Source organism: Anomalospiza imberbis, chromosome 1 (assembly GCF_031753505.1).
Source record: "Anomalospiza imberbis isolate Cuckoo-Finch-1a 21T00152 chromosome 1, ASM3175350v1, whole genome shotgun sequence".
Lineage (NCBI taxonomy): Eukaryota > Metazoa > Chordata > Aves > Passeriformes > Viduidae > Anomalospiza > Anomalospiza imberbis.
The window spans coordinates 90653433-90674446 of record NC_089681.1 but is presented as its reverse complement, the minus strand read 5'-3'; the positions used below and the strand labels follow the sequence as shown (position 1 = coordinate 90674446).

The 21014-nt window shown below is 37.6% G+C and overlaps 1 protein-coding gene across 5 annotated transcripts in view; it reads right to left on the bottom strand.

The window, feature by feature from the left end:
- Positions 1-257: 257 nt before the first annotated feature.
- The window catches only part of RANBP9 (RAN binding protein 9), a 39737-nt gene continuing 18980 nt past the window's right edge, over positions 258-21014 (bottom strand). Inside the window, exons 3-14 of one of the 5 annotated variants that reach the window (XM_068199734.1) lie at positions 19937-19989; positions 18012-18179; positions 14940-14962; positions 12816-13000; positions 11885-11997; positions 10450-10558; positions 8853-9043; positions 7039-7186; positions 5250-5323; positions 2952-3103; positions 1593-1704; positions 258-1236 (exon numbers count right to left, since the gene is read on the bottom strand). In XM_068199734.1, coding sequence (XP_068055835.1) covers positions 1106-1236; positions 1593-1704; positions 2952-3103; positions 5250-5323; positions 7039-7186; positions 8853-9043; positions 10450-10558; positions 11885-11997; positions 12816-13000; positions 14940-14962; positions 18012-18179; positions 19937-19989 — 1459 coding nt within the window. In that variant the 3' untranslated portion in view covers positions 258-1105. Of the gene's footprint in view, positions 1237-1592; positions 1705-2951; positions 3104-5155; positions 5324-7038; positions 7187-8852; positions 9044-10449; positions 10559-11884; positions 11998-12815; positions 13001-14939; positions 14963-18011; positions 18180-19936; positions 19990-21014 lie in introns of those variants that run through there. The other 4 variants (XM_068199742.1, XM_068199724.1, XM_068199714.1 and 1 more) reach the window with 4 other exon arrangements.

Below are 21014 nucleotides of genomic sequence, written 5' to 3'. Positions count from 1 at the left end.
CCTCATGATTACTTTCCAGCAGTAAAGGATTTTCCCCATCTGCAGGGAGGCCTGAGTAAGCTTCCTGCACTGTTAGCTAGGCTCACTGTGCGGCAAGAACACGGCAAAGCCTTCCACTTGGACCAGCCCAGCTTCCACAGGGAAGTGGCAGCTCCAGCTCAAGGGCAGAGCCACTCCCCTCACAGGTCTCCACGAGAACCACTGTTCTAGGATGGAGCTCTAGAACAAGACAATGTAGCATACACATACGTCCATGCTACCGTGGATGTAGATGTAAGTTTTTAATGGCTGGTTAATTATGATATCACTACATTTTATTGCAATATAGTACTATTTAAGCACTTTTAAAAATGCAAGGTGTACAAAGATTAAATTAAGACTGTAAATTGACTAAATATTTGGTTTTTATATAAATAGGTCATAACCACACTGTGTTGACATGTAATACTGTTATAATACAACAGTTAAACTGGTGAGCCTACACAACAGAAGCTGTCTGTAGTTAAACAAGGAAACGAAGTTGAAAAGACCATGTTAAAACAAAAAACTACTAAGATCAACAGGTTGGGATTGTAAGTAGCAACAAACATATTCACTCAGCTCCTGAGTAATTCAAGTTTTACAGTACACATTAAAAAATATCATTTCTTCCCATCAACACTATATATCCAAACCATTTGCATTTTGCAAATTACACTGATTGAACTATGTAACGATGGGGGTGGAGGTTGGCAAGTCATCCTGCTTGACGTTTACATCACCCACATGCTAATACATCCATGTTTTCTATTCTTCCGTCCCACCACAAGGTAGCAGGATTTTTGGTTTGTTTTGGACAATCGTTCAAAGGATTGGTACTTGTCAATTTGGATGTCTGACGTTACCAGTGATATTTTCAACTCTTAGTTGTCTAAGAGGTTTAAAGATGTAAATCTCCTAACACTAAGTTAGAAATCATTTGCATCATGCTGTAAACTAGGAAGCAACATAAAGCGACAGACTTGTCCTTAGTACATAATTAAAATTCCAAATTCCAGTCAGCAGAGCTGGTCTACTTTCCATGTTGAATATGCCACAACACCTTTCAGACCTTCAAAATGCATAGCTAGTGTAGGTAGTCTTCCACTGTGGCAAACGCACAGGATCCAATTCCTGACCGGGCCATCAATCCTAGACACTGTGATGCCTGTCCCATGGCGAGGGCAAGCGGGGGTTGCTTTGGCAGATTGTGAGTCTCTGAAAAAGAATCACATTGGCAGTTAAAATACCTGCATCGTTTCATAAAAGTACACTGAAAACTTGACATTTAAACTACTTAAATAATTCATTTGCGAGTTTGCTCTTAGAGCAAGACACGAAGCAGGAGCAACAAAGTGACCTTGAACAGCACCATTATTGAACAGGGCCATTTTTGCTCAGAACTACAACAGCAGACAAGTACCTGTTATTTTACATACCCTCCAAAACTATCCCTCTCTTCCCAAAAGAGTGTACCCAACACTGCTATCCTTACGGTGGAGCAGCAGGGCCACCTGTGTGGGACATGGGGGAGGCACCCCGAGTCCCCTGGGCAGCCAGCAGGCCACACTTACCTAGTATTGCACTATTCAGCACGGAGCACACTGGTTCTCTTTGTATCGGATCAAGCTGATTTCCAACAGGGCTGCTCCAAGGATCAGAATATGCAAGCAAACTGAATGCATCCTGTGGGAAGATGACTTCTATTACATCTACAGCTACAAGCTACTAGTGAAAAGAAGGGATATTTTGTTCAACTAATTTGACTCAGAATCACAAAGGTCACTGTCAGTGTCCATCAGTACAAAAAGAGAAAAAGAAATTGTGACAGGACTTGGTTCCATTTAGTGTTCCCAAGAGCAAGGCAAAAGGTAGCATTATTTTACTAAGTGATGGGGTAAGAGAAAACAGACTGAAAACTGCACGCAGTCTTTGGCAGGAGAATTCTTTTCCAGAGCAGTCCCAAATCAAGGCAAACTAATTAACATGCAGAGTACTAATGACAGCACATGTTGGGCATCTCTACCAATCCCCTTGCAATTCATTTATCACTGACTGTCCTGGGGTGACAGGACATTTTCATGCTTTGTATCTCAATCGTGTATTCCTGTTCCCGTGCTCTCAGTTTGTTTTGTCTATAGCCGTGTCCCTCCCCCGGCTGCTTGCTCTGGCTTGCTGCTGCTAGCTTTAGGCCCGCTTCGCTTGCTCTGCTCTCTTGCTTTTTTTTTGTTTTTTCTTTGCTTGTCTTATTTTGCCATTTTTCTATTTTTGTTTTTCCCTTCCTTCCTTCCTCCCCTTCCCTGGAGACATCGGACCTGCTTCGGACCTTGATTCGGGAATGTCAAGGAACTCCTCCGGAGTCTGCATTACAGAGAAGCTCAGCACCCTCCTCAGCAGACTGCCCAAGCCATTCGGCGAAAACGTTTGTTGTCATCTCGGGCTGCTTTTCTTGTGTTGGGGAGTGTTTTTTTGTTCTTGCTTAATAAACAAGTTTTTTCCACTTTTCCTCCGAGGAAATTCCTCCCGAACCCGGTGGTGGGGGCAGGGAGGAGTTGTGGAGATTTGTTTCCTTTAAGGGGCTCCTTTGGAGATTTTCCCCTAATTTGTCCTAAACCAGGACACTGACAAAAGATCAAAACGACAAAACCAGAACTTCAGTTCAGGAGGCCAAGTTACATGGTCACAAATGAGAGAAAGGAAAGTGCTAAATTAATTTCTGTGTTTACCTGTGTAACAGCACAAAATTATCTTCCCTGAGCATGTGCTACACAGACAAAAAAGACACAGCTACACCACAGCTGACCAGAACACCTGCTCTGATACATGTGAAAAATGGCAGAAGTTAAAGCAGAACAGTATTCCAGCACAACATGCTGTGGGAAGTTCCTGCTGGGCAGAACAGTTATTCACCTTTACGTGAAGATTAAACATACCTTGAGCATTTTCTTATTCACTGTGTTTTTGCCACATTCTCTTCTTAGCTGCTCGCTCATTGCTTGCAATTCTCTTCCAAAATGGATCATCCTTTCAATGGCCGCTTGGCTGCCACCACATAGCTGGCGTCTTAACTGACTTGAATCTACTTCTAAAGAAACGATATCGTCATCATCACCACTGACAGAGCCAAGGGTAACAACCTATGGATCTACAGCCTCTGCACTGAGTCACTCAAACACAGCTGCCTGCCCAGAGACAGCAGGTCAGCCAGACACCCTGGCCCCACGTGCTCCTGTACCACACACTGGGGAACTGCTCTTAGGAACATCTGAGAGACTGGTTAACTATGGCAAAGGCTGTCACAGCACGTGATGTTTATTCGCAAGGGGCAATTTTAAACTAATTCGAAACCAAACCAGATTTTACCCTAAAATTTTAAGGGGGTTTAAAAAACAACAATGAAAGCCCACAGAGTTCTAACTTCCTTAATTTTTGGCATTGCATTTCTAAAGATGCACAAAATTGAGAACTAATAGAGAGTAAAAACATGCCGAACTTCCTCAATAGCCATGATGGATTCTGCTACAAGACAGTAATTTACACCGTTCCTACTCCTCACAGAACACATTATCTTAATCCTTTGGATAGCTCAGGCTTCTTTTGTAATCAAGCAGGACACTACAACTGATTTCTTTACAGTTTCCTACAATATTCCCAATACTACTGATTTAAAAAGATATTGATGCAGCTTATGAATAGTAAACCAACACCTGACTTCTTTGAAAAATCTGCTTTTTTAAAATTTACACCTAAAGCACTGCATTAAGAAAAGGGCATCTATCCATTCCGTTTCTTTTTTCATCAACGGAATCAAGTTTTAAAATGAGCATTTTGATAGACTCTTCAATTACAAATCCACTCTTCTTTCTGACTTTAACACTGCTATTTAGTGATGTATTTTTGACTACTCTTTCAAAAAAGGCTTTTTAACTGGCCACTTTTTTTTTCCTTAGATGGAAGTGTATCACCTCTGGAAAACACATGCCTACTTAACCTTACATACACAGTACTAAGGAGAATATATAAATATTTCAAAAAGTGAAAAACCACCAGACTCAACCTGGGGGCAGGGTGTGTGGGGGGGTAAACTGTGTAGGAGAAGCACCCACAAGTCTTCAAGTAGTGGTGTTTGTCCCTAGCTCAGCCTAATGTAAGACATGACTTTCCAAAGGCAGGAGACAACTACGTTACAAAAAGGACAACTCCGTGCCCTCTGCAGCTGCTGCATGTCTGTCACAGCAAGTCTCTGCAGAAAAGCCTGCAAGGGAGCAAGGACCTGTTTTGGGTTTTCTGTCACAGATATAAAGTCTTGCTAGTATCCAGTCTCAGAGCACAATGCAGGGAAAATGGTCTGGCAACTCGCATTCCTCCTTGCAGGGCTGTAACAGAATGACATTTGCTGTTCCACTGCGTTTCCCAGCCAAGCTGCATTATCAGCAGCAGCAGCTCATGCCCCGGAACTGGGAAGCGCTCACAGACCTCTGCACGCGCTGCTGCATTCTGAAGGTCTCCAGTTTCACATTTCATTTAAACTACACATTAACTGACATCTGCTTAAATCAATTGTTTGAGTACCAATTCTGCAGCTGCACAAAGGGCAAGCAGAAGGCATTTAAACAGTCATCTGTCACCAACATCAACAGGCATGACAGAGTATAAAGCAAATTAAGTAAAACAAAGTTAATTTTTAGCTCATAACTAAATAAATTGGTGGTTTTTTGTGGAAAACATGGGAAAAAAGTTCATTTTTCAGTTTTACATTTCCCTAACAAAGCTACTGAGCATTAAATATTAGCACTGTGCATTTCAATATAAAAGATTTAGGATTTCTATGCTTACTGTGGAGCACAAAGATGCCACAAGAACCATGAATGGGAAGAGAAGAAGTAATTTCCCAACTCAAACACAGGGTGCTACACAACTGGGTGTTTCTTCTCAAAATTTCTTCCTTAGAAATTAATGCTAATTTCAGTAGCCATGAGCTACCCATTTCCCCTGTTCTCACACTGATATTGGACCACCTAAATCAGTGGTTTTAAAATATACATCTAGTAACAGCAAAACAAGCAATCAAAAAATTAAGATTTGAGCTAGTAACCCTAATTTTCAAGTTGGGAAGCATTGCAAGTAAAAACATAACCTTGTTGCCATCACTTAATAAAAATGTAAGAAATATCACTGCAGACCCATTTCTGTGTCACATTCTTCCATTTCGTGATCATGTTTAGAACTACCATTTAGGAAGCCATTGGAAGAAGTCTCAGCAACCCCATTGGAGTAGTGATCTGTTTCCATGTCTACATCATTGCTGAAAAGAAAGTATTAAATACAAGTTTTACTCATTTTTAAGTACTTAGGTTATCTTTATAACTTCATCACACCACTTCCTCATCTTGGCTACTGAAAAGCTGCTGTTAAATATTACCAAGCTAGACCACAGTTTCTTTGATAGCAACTGGTGATTACCAGAGCACCATGGAAAGTTTGAAGGTTATCTCAACATTAGTTTTCAGTAAAATACTATTTTCAGATGCTGAAAAATTAAACATGTCCCCCATTATTCAGGAGTAAGGAATATAACACTTTCTAGGTACAGACCAAAAAGTTCTTACCTTGCTTATATAACTGTTTGTACATAGACCTGAAGAAAATACATTGAGAAAATATACTACTCCCATTTTTTAATATAGTTAATATTTATACATAAAAAATATAGTTAAGTCAATATACATCCTACATGGAAAATACCATATTTAGGTAAAAAATTATTTTGAAAAAATGCCTTTCCTCTTATTTACTCTATGGAATGACAGAGGAAAAACAACAACAACAAAAAAAGAAAACCCCAAAGCAAATGCTGAGTAAAGCAGAACACTGAAGAGACACTCAGTGGCAAATGCAAAGCATTCAACTCCTCACAACCCTTTGCTTACAGCAGCTCACAGAAGTGCTTTTAGAAAATGCCAGCGTGGCTTTGGGGACTGAGCTTTGCTGACAGTTGCATCCTGGCCTGTTCTATTCCATCCCAGAGAATAGCAACCTAAAACCTCTGTCATGACCAAATAGATTCAATTTGGAAGTTTAGTATCTTGCTTCTAAGCAACCAAAAATACTCAGCTTCCTTTGAGGAAGGAAACCAAAAGGCCTCTCTGACTGGGCAAGAACACAGCCAAGGAACTGTCTTCCTCTGTGAAAAATCTCCAAGTTGCCTGGACACTGCCAGACGTTCTGGCAGAGGCAACTGCTGATGCAAACAGAAACTGTGGAAAGTTAAAAAGTAAATTGTAACTCTTAGCTTTTTACCCCAATTATTCCTATTCATCTAAAATAATTTTGGTCATCGCCACCACATCATCACATCCTATGTGGTAGTTTTGGGAATCCATTTTGCACAGTGTAACTGAGTGCTGTTGCATTTCACATCAAATTAGGTTCTGCTGCACCCATGCAACCCAGAGCTCAATATGTACTGGTTATGAGTAATCATAATAACCCTGGTTAACAGATTTATTTTCATTCTCTGAACTGAATGTGTTTTGCACTCGTGACAGTGACTGGAGTAGGCAAACAATCCTGGTGTATACAGTGAAGGCGAATCCACACTTCATAGGCATTTCAACTGTGTTTACTTTGCAGATACTGCCACAAATGGAGAGTATCTGAAAACTTTTCATTACCTGTGTGCAACACACTTAAATCAGTGTCTGTGGCTTCAATTAAGAACTCAAGTGCCAAAGAGCTAATTAACCTTCACTATGGAACTTCAAAACTGACCATAGCTATAAGCAAGGTAATTTATTTTTGTCCACTGCATTTCTTTAACCCAACAGGATAAAAAGGTCTATTGAGCTTGAACTGTCAAACAACCAGAGTTATTGCAAGCTGGCAGCTCCTTGCACTATGTTTCAACTGTCTTGGGGAAAAAAAATCATATCAAAACTCACTGAAAACTCTTCTCTGCCATGTAAACACATGGAGAACACAAGCCTTAATGTGATTAAAAAGCATCTAAAGTTTATTTACCTGGAATAGCTGTTAACCTGCTGCGATCTGGATACATTTATGTTGTTGAGCTCTGGTACATTCAAACTGGTGGTCGTGTGTTTACTGTGACAGTAAGACTGATGCACTTTATTTGATATTACTCCATTACTGCAACTACTTTCGAACCCTGCAAGAAGTTTTAACAGCTGTAGTCAGAAAGTGGTACTTACAGATAAGTTTGTAGAAAAAATGAAGTAAGTGTAGCATTTACTGACCAGAAACAAGTATGCTAAATTTGCCACAAAAACTCAAGTAACTTCACCTCCGTGTTTCAGGTATTTGAACCCTTCAGGCTTCTAGAGTGCAGACGTTAAGCATTATTTAACAAGTATGAACAGAGACACAAGGTTTTTCCAGTTGTACTAATATACTGGTAAAACAGAAAACTGCACTAATGTAGACGTTTTTTAGAAAATCTTTTCTAGGCCACTGTAATCATTATGAATGGAAGAAAACATTTTTAATTCCTGATCACATAATTCTTTTGATAAATGTGCAGCAGAATTCAGCGCTGAATACGTTGCATGTTGCTATACTTACATACAACCTCCCTCCTTCACCATGTAATTATTTTAATTGTTAATACTGTGCTTTGCTAAAAAAAATTACACCATGCTGTAAAATTATGATGTCTAGCTAAAATCTCTTCTGACCCTTCTAAAATATAACAGGAAAACTACTCTTTGAAGCAAACATGCAATTGCCAGTTCCATCAAACCAAGAGCTCCCAAGTATGTTCTAAAACAGAAACAGGTCACAGGAAGGGGTTTTTATTATAAATAAAACAGCTGCTGCCGTTTACAAAATCCCAAACATCAATTCTAGTAATACATTAATCAACCTGCCTCTATTTTCAAAATTTCAAAAATTACACTACTTTCTACACTACATCCCAATAACCACCTGAGGGACAACCAGAAAATCTGAGTGGCTCTCCACTGACACACGTGATGGCACTCTCTTGACACAGAGGGAAGAAAAGCAAAGCTGCTGTCCCCTTCCAAAGGCAGCAGTTACTCTGATGGCCAGGCTACACTGACTTTCCACTCCACTCCAGAGAAGGAAAAAAAAAAATAAAGTGCCCCAAATCAGCTCCAGTTTGGATTTGGAAATTAAACAGAAGTGCAAGCTGATGGTCTCTGCTACCTTAAGAGTCTTAGTCTTCAATGATGCCGTGTTCAGGTACCTTTTTAACATGCTCAGCTTCCACTCAGCAGGGGTACTTTGGAAGGCATGGGGATCTCCACAAAAGCTTGGGGCAGCTCTGAACATTCATGGCTTCCCACTGAAGATTCCCCACTACTTCAATACTCTAAGAAATGTTTCAACTGTGCAGACTGAAATGTGGCTGCCAGCAGCACATCTTTTACTCAGCCATACCACCTGGCTTCTGATGTTTCCTGCTCAACCACAGCTATTCTGACTTCTCCATCAACACCACAGGAAATGGATCATATACACCACTTACTGGATTTAAATCATCTTGACCAAGCCATAAATTATGATAAAAAGGACAAGAGGAATATATGTCAGAACCTTCCACCTCCCAGAGGGAAGCACTTCTTAGAAATTGGTGGCAACCTACTTTACGAGAAGTAAAGCCAAGAGCACATGCAAAAATTATGTGATGAAACTTTCATTTTTCCCAGTGACTGGAAATCCCGTATTTTAATCATTAACATTTTACTGTCACACACAGCATTCAGCATAAAATCTTAAGCTTTAAAAAAAAAAAAAATTCATGTGACGTGGTACGTCCAAATCTGTGTGGTCTATCCTCCACGTGAACTTACCAGTGAAGTGTGTGCTGCTCCCTTTGCCTGTTGCCAAATTGTGAATATTCATTCCATGGCTGGGACTCATGCTAGGACTACTGAATGACCGTGGGCTAACAGGGTAACTGTCTTGAGATTTTGGACTGTGGCCTCCCAAACACCGCACTTCACTGTCTGTACCATTCACCATCTCTATGAACTGACGCACCCTAAACAAAAGGCAAAAAGTTAAGCTAATAAAACCATTTACACATTTCAAATTACCAACGACAGCAATGATTTTATTTTACTGTTAAATATAGAACAAGTCTGACTCAGCAAAATGCTGAATGTCAGTAACCCAATCGTCAATAAGCTCTGGAGCATTCCGCCAAAAATACATAATTACAAATTTGAGAGGGAGCAGAACAGGAATATTATCCTTGGAGGACAGCCTTTGTCACTAAGCTCTCAAAGTCTAGCGATTTAAACTATATTTTCTTGTTCTAACTGTTTTCTTTTATTGGCAGGGGCAAGGTTATTTCTTCAGAAAGATATGTCATTATGTTGTCATGTCTGTAATTTCTCTCAAAGTAAATGAGAACAGAGTTTGACTGGAACATTAAGCATTAAAGGGTAACTCTTAACATTAAACACCTGCACTTGAAAATAGTCTGAAAAGCAAACTCCCATACAAACCTTCCCTTTAGAGGCTGTTGGTCTTTGTCAATTTCATTTTAGATAGAGGTCTTACTATGGACTTTAAGGAAGCTCAGAACTCCTGCTTTATGCTTAAGGCTTCAGTAGCCTCGATAGAACAGGCAAAATTTAGAAAGACAGACTGAGAAAAAGATAACATAAAATTGATGCTACTGAGTGAAGTCTTTCATCAAAATGTTCACAATTTGTGAATTCTGTGATAAGTCTGGAGTACTATCACGTGAATTCTGTTCAGCACTTGAGCATGACAGACTTCAAACACATTCCCAGTTACTTAACTGAACATAAAATTAAAGTGCTTTGTTCTTAGAGGTGATAATGCATTTTTTCCACATTAAAACACTGCAATGTGATACAAAATTCTGGAGAACAGCGCAGCTGGCAAGTAAAAATGCCAAAATGAAGGTGACTATTGTGTGCCTGGAAAGCCAAGAGAACTCTTTGGGATTATGGAATTTCCAGAGTTTTAGCCAGAGGTTTCTAGTAAAGTGGCTTGGAATGAAACAGCTCATTTAAATTGGTATTTAAAGTCAGTCACCCCTTTGGAGGAACAGATTAACTTATGCTATCAGGATTCTTAACCTTCTTGAATGTGCTACTATATCAGTTTCCATTTTAAGTTTTACTTTACACCCAAATGAGACTAAAATTCATTAGAAAGAACTACAGAACTTAATTCTAGAGAACAAGTCTACAGGGAGATGTGAATTACGCTGCAAACCAGGACCTCGATGACAAAACCTAGTTAAACATGTAGCAAATAAGAAGAGCATAAAAAAGTGAAATACACACATTTTCTAAAAAGCGCTGCTTAACTTTGTATAAATTTCTGTGAAAGCTTTAAATGAGTAACTGTCTTGTCTCAGAAGGTACTGTGCCATCTATAAACACACATCTGTATAATTTGAAGACTCACTTTAATGCAAATAAGAGATTAGGATTTCTTTCTAGTAAACTTGGATACAACTGTTGTGTTGTTTCAATGGCTTCTCCCATTCTTCCTGCTAAAACCAATTTCTGAATTCCTGTTCACCAAAAAACAAATAAGAGATTAGGATTTTTTTCTAGTAAACTTGGATACAGCTGTTATGTTGTTTCAATGGGTTCTCCATTCATCCTGCCAAAACCAATTTCTGAATTTCTGTTCAGCAAAACTAACATCAGTTAAATGGACAGTTTATGGATTAATACATGTACATTAACGATTAAAAGACACTGCAACCATCAATCAACAAGATTTTTTTTCCTTTCAGAAAAAAAAATAGTGTAAAGAAAGATCATGTTTCCTTAAAATGTTCAACAGGAAAATTTAAGAACTGCACTCCACCTACATGTATCTAAATGAGAACTCAGTATTCTTATTTATTGCCAGCATCCTACTGCTTTGTAGTCAGAATGTGCATTTAGAGATAGAATAAGACTGCAGACACTCTTCTGTGAGTTATTTCTCATTTTCACAACTTTATAAATAAGCACATTTCAAATTACTGCCACTCAAGAACATCCAAATTGCATTGCACTCCTACAGGTTCAATTTTGACTAAGAAAAACAAAAATTTAGTCTCTTTCACCTACAACACATACTTCCAATCAAACTACAGTTGAGTAAAATCTTTCACAAAGGTCCCTGCTTTCGTTGATACTGCTGTGGCTGTACTTGGCTCAATTTGCAGCCTCCCAGCTCTCTTCACCAACAGAGAAACTGATCCAAATGTAAAAAAACCCAACAAATGTGCTGTTTTACAACCAAAGCAGTTTCCTCATGTGGTATGTCATACAGTAACACAAATGCTGATGGTCACAGAGCAGGGATTTAAATGGAAGGGGAAGGCACTGTTCCATCAGGCTGCCAAACAGTACTGGCATGGCAAGTTAGAAATGAACTGCTCAGTTGTCCTTGTCCTCTTCCCCTCACATCTGTAAGCAGGAAAACTCAAGTTTCATTTAACTTACAAAACATTCTCTAAACTCAATCCCTTTTCACAGTTCAGATAAAAATATAAATGTCTGTCAAGACTAAGTTTTATATTCCTGTTTGTGACTAACCATTAGCTTTCACAAACACTCAGAGACATTACACACACTTGTTTCAGACATATCCCAACTTTCCATTCAAGAGAAAAGACAACAGATAATTTACCACATTCTGCGACATCAAACAAGTTACAAAGTATTATTGTGCAGATTTTTCATACCCAGCTGCTCATACATGTGTAACATTAGATGACAGCAAAGAACTGTGCTATGGAGTAGTGCTGCAAGCAAATTCTACAACGCTGCTTAAGAGAAAGCTTTATGTAATATCTGTTTAAGGGAGGAAAAAAGGGATGCAACATGCTTTCCAGCCTTACTTTGTCTGTTCTTAATGGAAGCTAATTCTTCTAGCACAGTCTGGTCTGTGGATCTGGCGAATGCCTCTGCTGTTGCACAGTATCCATGGTGAACTAAGTAAGATGATACCATTCTAAAAATAAACAAAAACAAAACTCAGAAATACTCATTAAATACAAGTAAGAAACCAAGAACTCTGTAATGGAAAAACCCTTTGATAAAATAAGCTGACTGAATTGAAAAATTCAGCTTGAAATGCAGAGATTTCTATACAAGTCAGACAAAAGTAATTCATTTAAGAGTCAGTATATTCTTCAAAACACTGTACAGAAAAATAATTTTTAAAAATAATAAATGCATAACTTTATTATGATAAATTTTAATAACAATTATTCATGACCCAAAGGCAGGGTCAGTTCAAATATTAACTGCTAATCAAGCTGGCTTTTTTTCTCATTGCCACCCACTGAAGTGAAATTGCTGCACATTAAGTTTTTGTTTTCACCCCAAAAAAAAAAAAAAAAAAAAAAAAAGCAAAGTCACAACCACCATTTTTCCAAGAAACACTAATGAGACACAACTTAACCTGGCATGCCAAAGGCTGAGAATGCAAAGGGAAATTTCCAGAGCCCAGAATATTAAAACTGCCCATTACAACCATGGCAACTTTCCTACAAACTCCCCAATCCATATTAGATAGGTCAAATTAGAAGAGAAGTCTTACACTCATCATTATAAAGTCCAGATTATTAGTGACACAGACAACTCTGCCACAAAATCTGTTCATGCTCCCTTTTACACTGTTATCAAACCTGGTAACAAAATTACTTGTACTATTTTTTCACCTTATCTATCACTTTTTGCACAAGACAACAGATAGAATGCTTTGAAGATCTCCGAAATCATGCAACTAACAACTTTTTAAAAAATTATTAATATGACAAGTCTTACTTCTGAATCATTGTTTGCCACTCTCCTTCCCGATCTCCTATTGGGAATCTGTCAATCTGTGCTTGAATTTTGGTTCTCCACTCTCGCATATAGTCTTCAATATCAAATACAAATGGGTGTTGTCCAAAATTAGCATCCACAACCTCTCCTGGTGTTTGAAGCCCTACTGTAGGGTACAAGTTTGGCTGCAAGAAATATTTTAGTTAGTTTTTGACACTTGCCCTAAAATCCCCACTGTTGTGGGTTTGGGTTTTTTTACCATCTCTAGTAATAACCTCACTGCTTCTAGTAGTGTGCTCCAGCAGTAAAAGCAGCTTCTGCCAATACAGCAATACAATGACTGACCAATTTTATTCCCAGTGCTCAAAATTTTTTTTTCGTTTGGAAAAAGAAAATCTTATTGACATTCTAGTCAGAAAATATGCTTTTCTAACTGTGCTACATGTTACAACTTTTGGGTTCAATTTCACGAAATATTAAGCAACAATTTTTGATGATTTTTAAAGACCAGTTTTTTTCTTTTAAAAGAGAACAGAACTTAAATTTACAAAGTGGGCCATTTTCCTTTTAGGGTGAAATACTTAAAACATCACTGAATTTTAGTGGTAAGAAGAACTGACAGGATAGAAAACTCAATAGCCTCAAAGTCCAATTGTAGTGCCTAACAAAAACTGCAACAATGCATTGAAGTTTTTGTGAATTCCTGGACTTGTATCTAGGAAAATACTTTAACAGCATTTATTGTTGTCTCAGTTTAACTTTCTGCTTAGAAATTAGGTCCCCATGCAAATTTAAAACATGCCAAATATGAGAAAGGTACAATCTGCCTGTTGGGATAAAGGCAATTTTCTTAAATGCAATGAGCATTTCAGCAATGGCAAAGCATTCAATTGTGTTAATGGGATTTTGTTGCTAGGGTCTTTTGTGGGTGTGGGGGGAAGGTGGTTAATTTTTTTTTTAGTTTATTTAATAAATATACCTACATCATAATTACACTGCAGACAATGGTGGTATGGTATAATAGGATGTTGATCTACAGGACTATTATGCTAAATAAATTAAAGCTATCAGTAAGAAGTTATCAACAGGCAGGTCAGTAGGAACGCTAGAGCCCAAAGAACCCAATGAAATGAAAAAAAACCCAAAAAACAAGAGTTTTTCAAACCACGCCCAAGCCAATCTTGCCTCTATTTTCACAAATGCACCATTTTCTTTTTAAAATAAACATGCTCATACTGTTAACTAGTCTAAAATAATCAACAAACCACAAGTCTCAAATATTTTAGTGAGATGGAAACCACTGATTCTAAAAAGGGGTTCAGCTTCATACTTCATATTATAGTGTCAGTTTTCCTGAGCTGGCATCATGTGCTAGCAAGGAGTCCTGCTAGCATCCTCAAGATCCAGAACAGTGGCAGTGGTTTCCTACACAAAACACTCAACCCTGTGGTAGGACTAAGAGGCTTCTTGGGTTACTGACTTCATTTTTCCTGAATATCTGTCCTTGCCTCTTAAGGCCACACAAAGGGAGTGGCTGGCCAGATGGACGTGCATCACACACTGCACCTTGAACAGATTAAATCAGAAATGAAGTGGATGAGAAGAAAACCAAAGTAAGTGCAGTATCATGCCTGTATCAGTAGTATAGGGAACAGCTGCCAGTTTTAAGGAAAGCACACTTTAATTGACTCAAAAGCTACAAGACTTCAGATATGTGCAGCTTAAAAAAAATTGATACTTTTGATTCTATGAAGCAAAGATCATGAAAATCAAACATCAAGAATGAGTTACAGTGAAAATATCTCAAGCAGCCATCCACCATGTTGGTGTTTTAATACAGCTCTGACTTTGTATGTAAGGCTTGAATGTGCCAAAGCATGTATTATTATTCTGCTAAAAAAAACCTGAAAAGGAAAACTTCTTGTAAGGATTGGTGTAAAACCAAAACACTTTCTCCTTCAATTAAAAAATCACCACTGAAATAATGATGAGAAATATCTACTATTAAATTGGCTACTAAAATTATCACTGTGATTCCATCAAGCATAGAGTAAATGCTAGTCTGATTTAAAACATCTGTGTAAAGACACAAAGGAAAACTGTTTGAAAATGCACTTATCTTACCGGTAAATCTGTGAAAGCGATGCCTGTAATAAAGAGAAAATTAAGATTAATTTCCATGTGTCTGGATTCTAGCCTCATTTTCTTAAATGTATCATTATCTGTTCAGAAATCTCACTCAAACCATCTCAGAAATAAGCTAAGTATGGTGAAATCCATGATGCTTACGCACAATTCACGTTTTTTAAATAATAAATGGCGGTATTTGGCAAAAAGTAATCATCATTCAAAAATACTTAAATTGCCCTTAATTTTTTTCAAAATAGGTTATAAGATTTAGCAAATCATACAGATAGGCAGATTAGAAAGTCTGAAAGTTCTAATTACATACTAGATTTAGAGAAGAAAGGTAAGGATATCTGGAAATACTTTTTCACTTGCATGCCACGATGCTGCAACATCAAGATTTAATGGTGTCTTTTTTTGTTTGCTATTACTTTTATTCATACTCACTCACAATTTTTACACAAGTAGCACATGTCTATAATACTCCAAACCAGCCTGCAAATGTTTCCCTCCAATCCATACCCTCATGCTTTGTTTTTCAAACAGAACAGCTTAATATCTTGTTAGTAAATTACAAACATCCATCTACCCATAAAACCAAAGGAGTGATTTTGCTGTCTCAGGATTAGAGAAAAATATGACCTCTATACACTTCAGCAACTCCAGGCAATTTTGGGGGGATGGGAAGCTTTCAGTTAAAAAAAAATATCAATAATCTCCTTCTGACAGTCAAATAATAACAGTATTTCAGAGTTTCCTTTATTGTTGCAAGTTTTTTTTTTTTTTTAATGCGGAATTATTCAAATCCACTTATGCCTTCAAACTTCAACTTATTTTGTACCACCATCTTTTCAAATTTAAGACAAAAAGAAAAGCTTTTAACCTTTTGTCCTAAATTCCATCCCTGTTTTCAATCTCTACTCTTCACCAGGATTTCAAACCTCAAGAACATCTGGATTCCTTACCCACATCTTTTGAGAGAGAAGGATGGCATACTGAGTGAAGCTGTTTCCTTTGTTTCATCCCATCATATCTCAAAGCTATAATTTTATTTATTCCCTGCTCTTACCCTGTCTTTTCCCAAGTTATATAATTTTTTTCTATTTGGCAATTTTTTCATCCAACTTGCTCTTTTCCAAAATGCAGGCTGTAGGCATGACAAATAAATGATGACTAAGTGATATGTAGGTGCTGGGGTCTTGGGGGGTGGGTGCAGTATTTGGCTGGGGCTTTTTTTCAGCCCAGGATTTCACACTTGCATGAGAATTGCTTAGCCCTTTCTGCAGCATCAAATTCCAGGCTGAGCCAGAGACTTCCTATATTCTAGACCATATACGTGGGCCCAGAGAAGAAACATAAATGTCCTCCAAGTCACAAACTTACAGGAATTCTGGACAACTATCAGCTGCAACAACTCAGTGAGACAGACAAAATTTCTAATTTCTTTTTCCACTCAACACAGAATCAATTTTCGTATGTCAGAAGCTAAAGCTAGCGAAGTCCATGACAGCAGAACAGCTGTCAGGTTTCCTTCTGAAATCCATAAAGTGTTTGTCAGACTCAGTTTATGACAGATGACATTTTATTAACCTCCCCTCACCTATGCCATTCTGGTCTCCTCTAAAAACAGATTTTGATCTTTTGCACTGTTGTTTTGCAGTCGGCCTAATCCAGTCTGCTTTATGTTTTCCACTGAAAAGGAGGGTTCTGCCCTTGCCTTCCTAGCTTGCTCACACTTTCATGAGACCATAGGGGTAGTGAGAACACTCGTGTCTCTTTAGTTGATCACATGATCCAACTTTCCTGCAGGCACATTGTCAATGTTTCAAACAGGGAATAAGGTAACACTGCTTTTCTCAGCTTTAACCCAATTAAAGATTAGGGAAAACACAAACCCGTTACCTTCCACTTGGACCTATCCTGCAACAGGATGCCAAAAGAAACAACTACACAGCACAGGGTTCAAGTGTCCAACTGCCCTAGGTCTCAAAGTATACAGACTCATTCAATTTAGAAGGAATATTAAATCATGAAAGAATATATTCACGGAAGTGATTACATGGAATTGACCTCAGGAGGAGACTCCTAAGCCCTTCTGTGAGAAGAGGCAGGAAAACTCCCAAGTCAGATGTGTTTGCTCAAGACCTGAGCAAACAAACTGTCAGTCTAGTTCAGGGAGGCTAGAAAAGAATTTAAACCACATCCTTCCCCCTTCTTCCAAACCTACTTTGTGTTTGCTAACATAAGAAATTAGAACAGCAACCCTCTCCTTTCCTTATCACATTTCTACCCATCACAGAAACCTTGTTCTTCTTTGAGCTTTATCCCTTCAAAGTTCCTACCCCCCTCAGCATAATTCCAAGATCTCTTCCCAAGTCCCCATTCCTTTCTTAATGCAGGAAGTAATTTTTTTCTTCTTTCTTTACACTATCTTGGCTCATTAAATTACATTTAGTAACTGAAATAGATATTCCATAAAAATTTTCAACTCCACCCACTCCTGACATCTTCAAATTCAAAAATTGTCTTGCAGTGTTGCCTAATACTACAATTTACTCTATGAGTTTAATGGACTTAATTTTAGCTCAACTTTTATAATTTATGGCTTGAGCCCAACTATGAATGACTACAGACTGGGAATCCAAAAGACACTGTTCTCCAACATATGCTCAAAATAACATGCATCCAATATAAAGTTTTAGTGAAGGCTGGGTGTTCCCCCTACAGCAGCAAGGAATTTTAGCTATATCCATTCTCATGACCTTCAGTTCTTTTATTATCTATTACTTTATGACCATCAAACATTATTTGTGGATTTAGTAATGGAGGTCATTAACGCAGATCCTGTGGAATGAGATGCTATACGATGAATCCTCCCAAATTCACAAGGAACGTTAGTGCTAATGGCACAGAACAATTTATTTTCCCCAGTTCTTTAATTACTTCATAGACTATCAAACTACCAAAAGAACTATTCAAAAACCCTTTGCTCCTGATGTGAAGAGGGCTTCCTATTCACAACAGACTTAAAGACATAATGCTGTCATGAAAGGCAGCATTTCTCCATACCCAGGCTGTGTCCATTCTTGGTGTAGAAGCAGGTGTTATTGATAAGGTTGACACAACAACCGATGACATCACCCGTAGTAAACGTTGGGCCGTAAGGTTGTCCCGTTCCAGAGGAACAGAATGAATGCCCATCGTCTCCATGGTAACCATATGAATGTTTATCCCAACCTAGAAAACAAAAGCATTTGCAATTTATTAATTTTATTATTAAATAAATTGAAGACTGTGCTAAGTTGATATATTCTAGCCAGATTAATACAGTTAATTCCTACACTCAGCTTTCTGCTTTCTAATATTTCTTACCTAGGAAATCCACTGTGTAGTCTTTAAAATGACAACTTCTTTTATCAAAACGGCTGAATAAGTAATTGCATTTGTAGGATATAACACGTAATGCAAATTCAGATAACACATTTTTCTCTTTACGCAAACATACAATATTACCAACACCAAAAATGTAATCAGCTACAATGCTGAAATTCAAAAAGCTATATACAGATCTGACGTGTCCCAGTAAAGCAGTGAAGATTCTCCTGTTCTCCCTTTCATTTTGCAAAACTATTGCTACCATATGTCATAATCAGATTCTTCCTGGCTACAAACCAAACAGGCTTCTCTGGGGAAACATATTTCTAGTCCTGATTATTCTCAATGACTATTCAGCAGCAAGTAGCCTCTGCATAATAACAGAATCTCCAGACTAAAGTGTAACTAGCTATGCTGCCCCTGAAAATAAAAATAAATTTTAAATAAAAGGAAAAAAAATTAGCAATACAGGTGAAAATCAGAACCAAGAGCTAATCATTATGCATGCAAATATGGTACTGATTTTGCAGGTGAAGAAGCTGTAGAATCTTTAAGAAGGTTTATACTGTTACACTACTCAATGAAATTCACAACAAGCAATCTTGGTCTGTGCTTTTTTATAAATACCTATCTACACTCTGAACAAGTCAGTACTGAACCTCTTCTGTCAAGCTGCTGCCTAGCAGGTTAATTTGGAAGTATTTTCCTCACTTATACCCTTTATCATCAGTAGCTTCATCTGATACCACATTAAGCATTTCTCAGTAAATTACAGACAACCCCAAATTATTGCTGTTACATTGATTAGCAGTATCTTTGATAATTATAGCATCCTCAATCATACTTAAACTTAATGCCACCCACTAATAATTCATCAGCCTTAGGTGGGCTCACAGTGTAACAGGGACTTGCAGTCATCATATGAATCTCTACCAGAGCATTTAGGTAAGAAAGTTAAAACTCAAAAGCAAGAAAATGCAGATACTTGAAGGTCATTTCAACATGGTTTTATATTTTGGTAATTTCAAGGAAGTCGGTTGGTTTTGGATGGATATTTTTTACACATTTAAAGATCTGTTAGAAATCCAGTCTTTTATGTATACACACAAAAAACTTTCTTAAGTACTATTCAGAGATACTACAGACAATTGTTAACTAGACAGTGTCCCTGACCATGCAGGTCAATGGAACAGTCACAACTTACAACTAGGCTACACACTCTTACTTCATGAAGGCTGGAAAGGTAAAAGTATAGAAAAGTGACGGAAGGAGAGTTCCCTCCATGTTTGAAAGAAAGTTCTTACCATAGTAGTTAATTTTTATTGCTAGAAATCCAGTGTACAGAGCATGGAAATCTATAGCTTTATTTTTATCAGGACACATGATGAAAATTTTAAACTGTATTTGTTTGCTAAAAAGTATCTGCATAATGTTAAAAATAACAGTAAGAGCTGACAGAAGTAGTACAGAAGTAAATGAACAGTAAAAGTTAAAACTTTTCAGCTACAAGTGTTACATAACTCCAGTAACAGATACAACACAGAGGTGTAATGCCACATTCTATTGCTTACCAAAGCTGAAACATATTTTAAAAACCAATGTAAATAACTGAAACATACCTGGTAGTCTGTTCATGTTCACACCCTGTGCCGAAAGACCAATTCCCATGTAACTAAAAAATGAAAGCAGAAAAGAAATGCATCTCTTACAAAAATACATATGTATGTGGAACATTGCCAAGAAACACTATGTTGACTAATCATCTACCAATTAAGCTACTGAGGTGTCATTTAATAGTGGCATAAGAACACAGGATTCCCAGTATATATCGTTTAATATGGACAGATCCTGTCTCTGCAGGAGGTAAGAACAGCTTTATTTTCTTTTTGGCATCTTTGGTTGTCGATGGAGAATAATGGTATTAGCTAAAATGTTTAAAGCATGAACAAAGGAAGCCAAAGGTCACAGCTTATTTTCAAAGTAGGGGTACAGACACACACATATACCAATTTCATAATCTTCAACATACCTTATGATGTTTTGCAGACAAACTGGAATTAATAATTTTATAAAATACATGCAACACTGCATTCCTTTACCAGCAAAAGGCAACCCTGCACAGCACTTATGAAAAGACCACACTGAAACATTAAAGGCCTGGATTGTAGAGCAGAATGTTAAATTGAGAAATTTACCAGCAATGGCACTCAGCTGTTTCTAATCTGATGGCAAACTTTAAAGAGAGGAAAATATTTGTACTACACTAACCAGTAATCTGAAATACAGTCCAAAAGCCAGCTTTACAATTAGGTGGTTTTAATAAAGTGAGTGTCCAGTACAATTGTTAACAATTTAATAGCAAATACTGGTAAGCTGAAATGAAGAATTTCCTCATCCCTAAATAACACTATTAGAAGTTAGCAAAATCAATTTTGTTTGTTTCTTAGTCAAAACTAATACTATTACCAAGACAACAGGAATACAAAAAGAGAAACAGCAAAATGAAAAGCTAGGCTTTCACCATTGTGAAATAAAGCAACCCCCCTCCAACAATGAAAGTAAGCATCCAAAAATCACCTAAACCTACATTTACTTTTTACCAAATAATTAAAAATATTTTTACACTAGTTCACATGTGTTAACAAGAATTTGCTATGAAATAATAAACTGTATGATAACAAAATATTTACCTGTGGC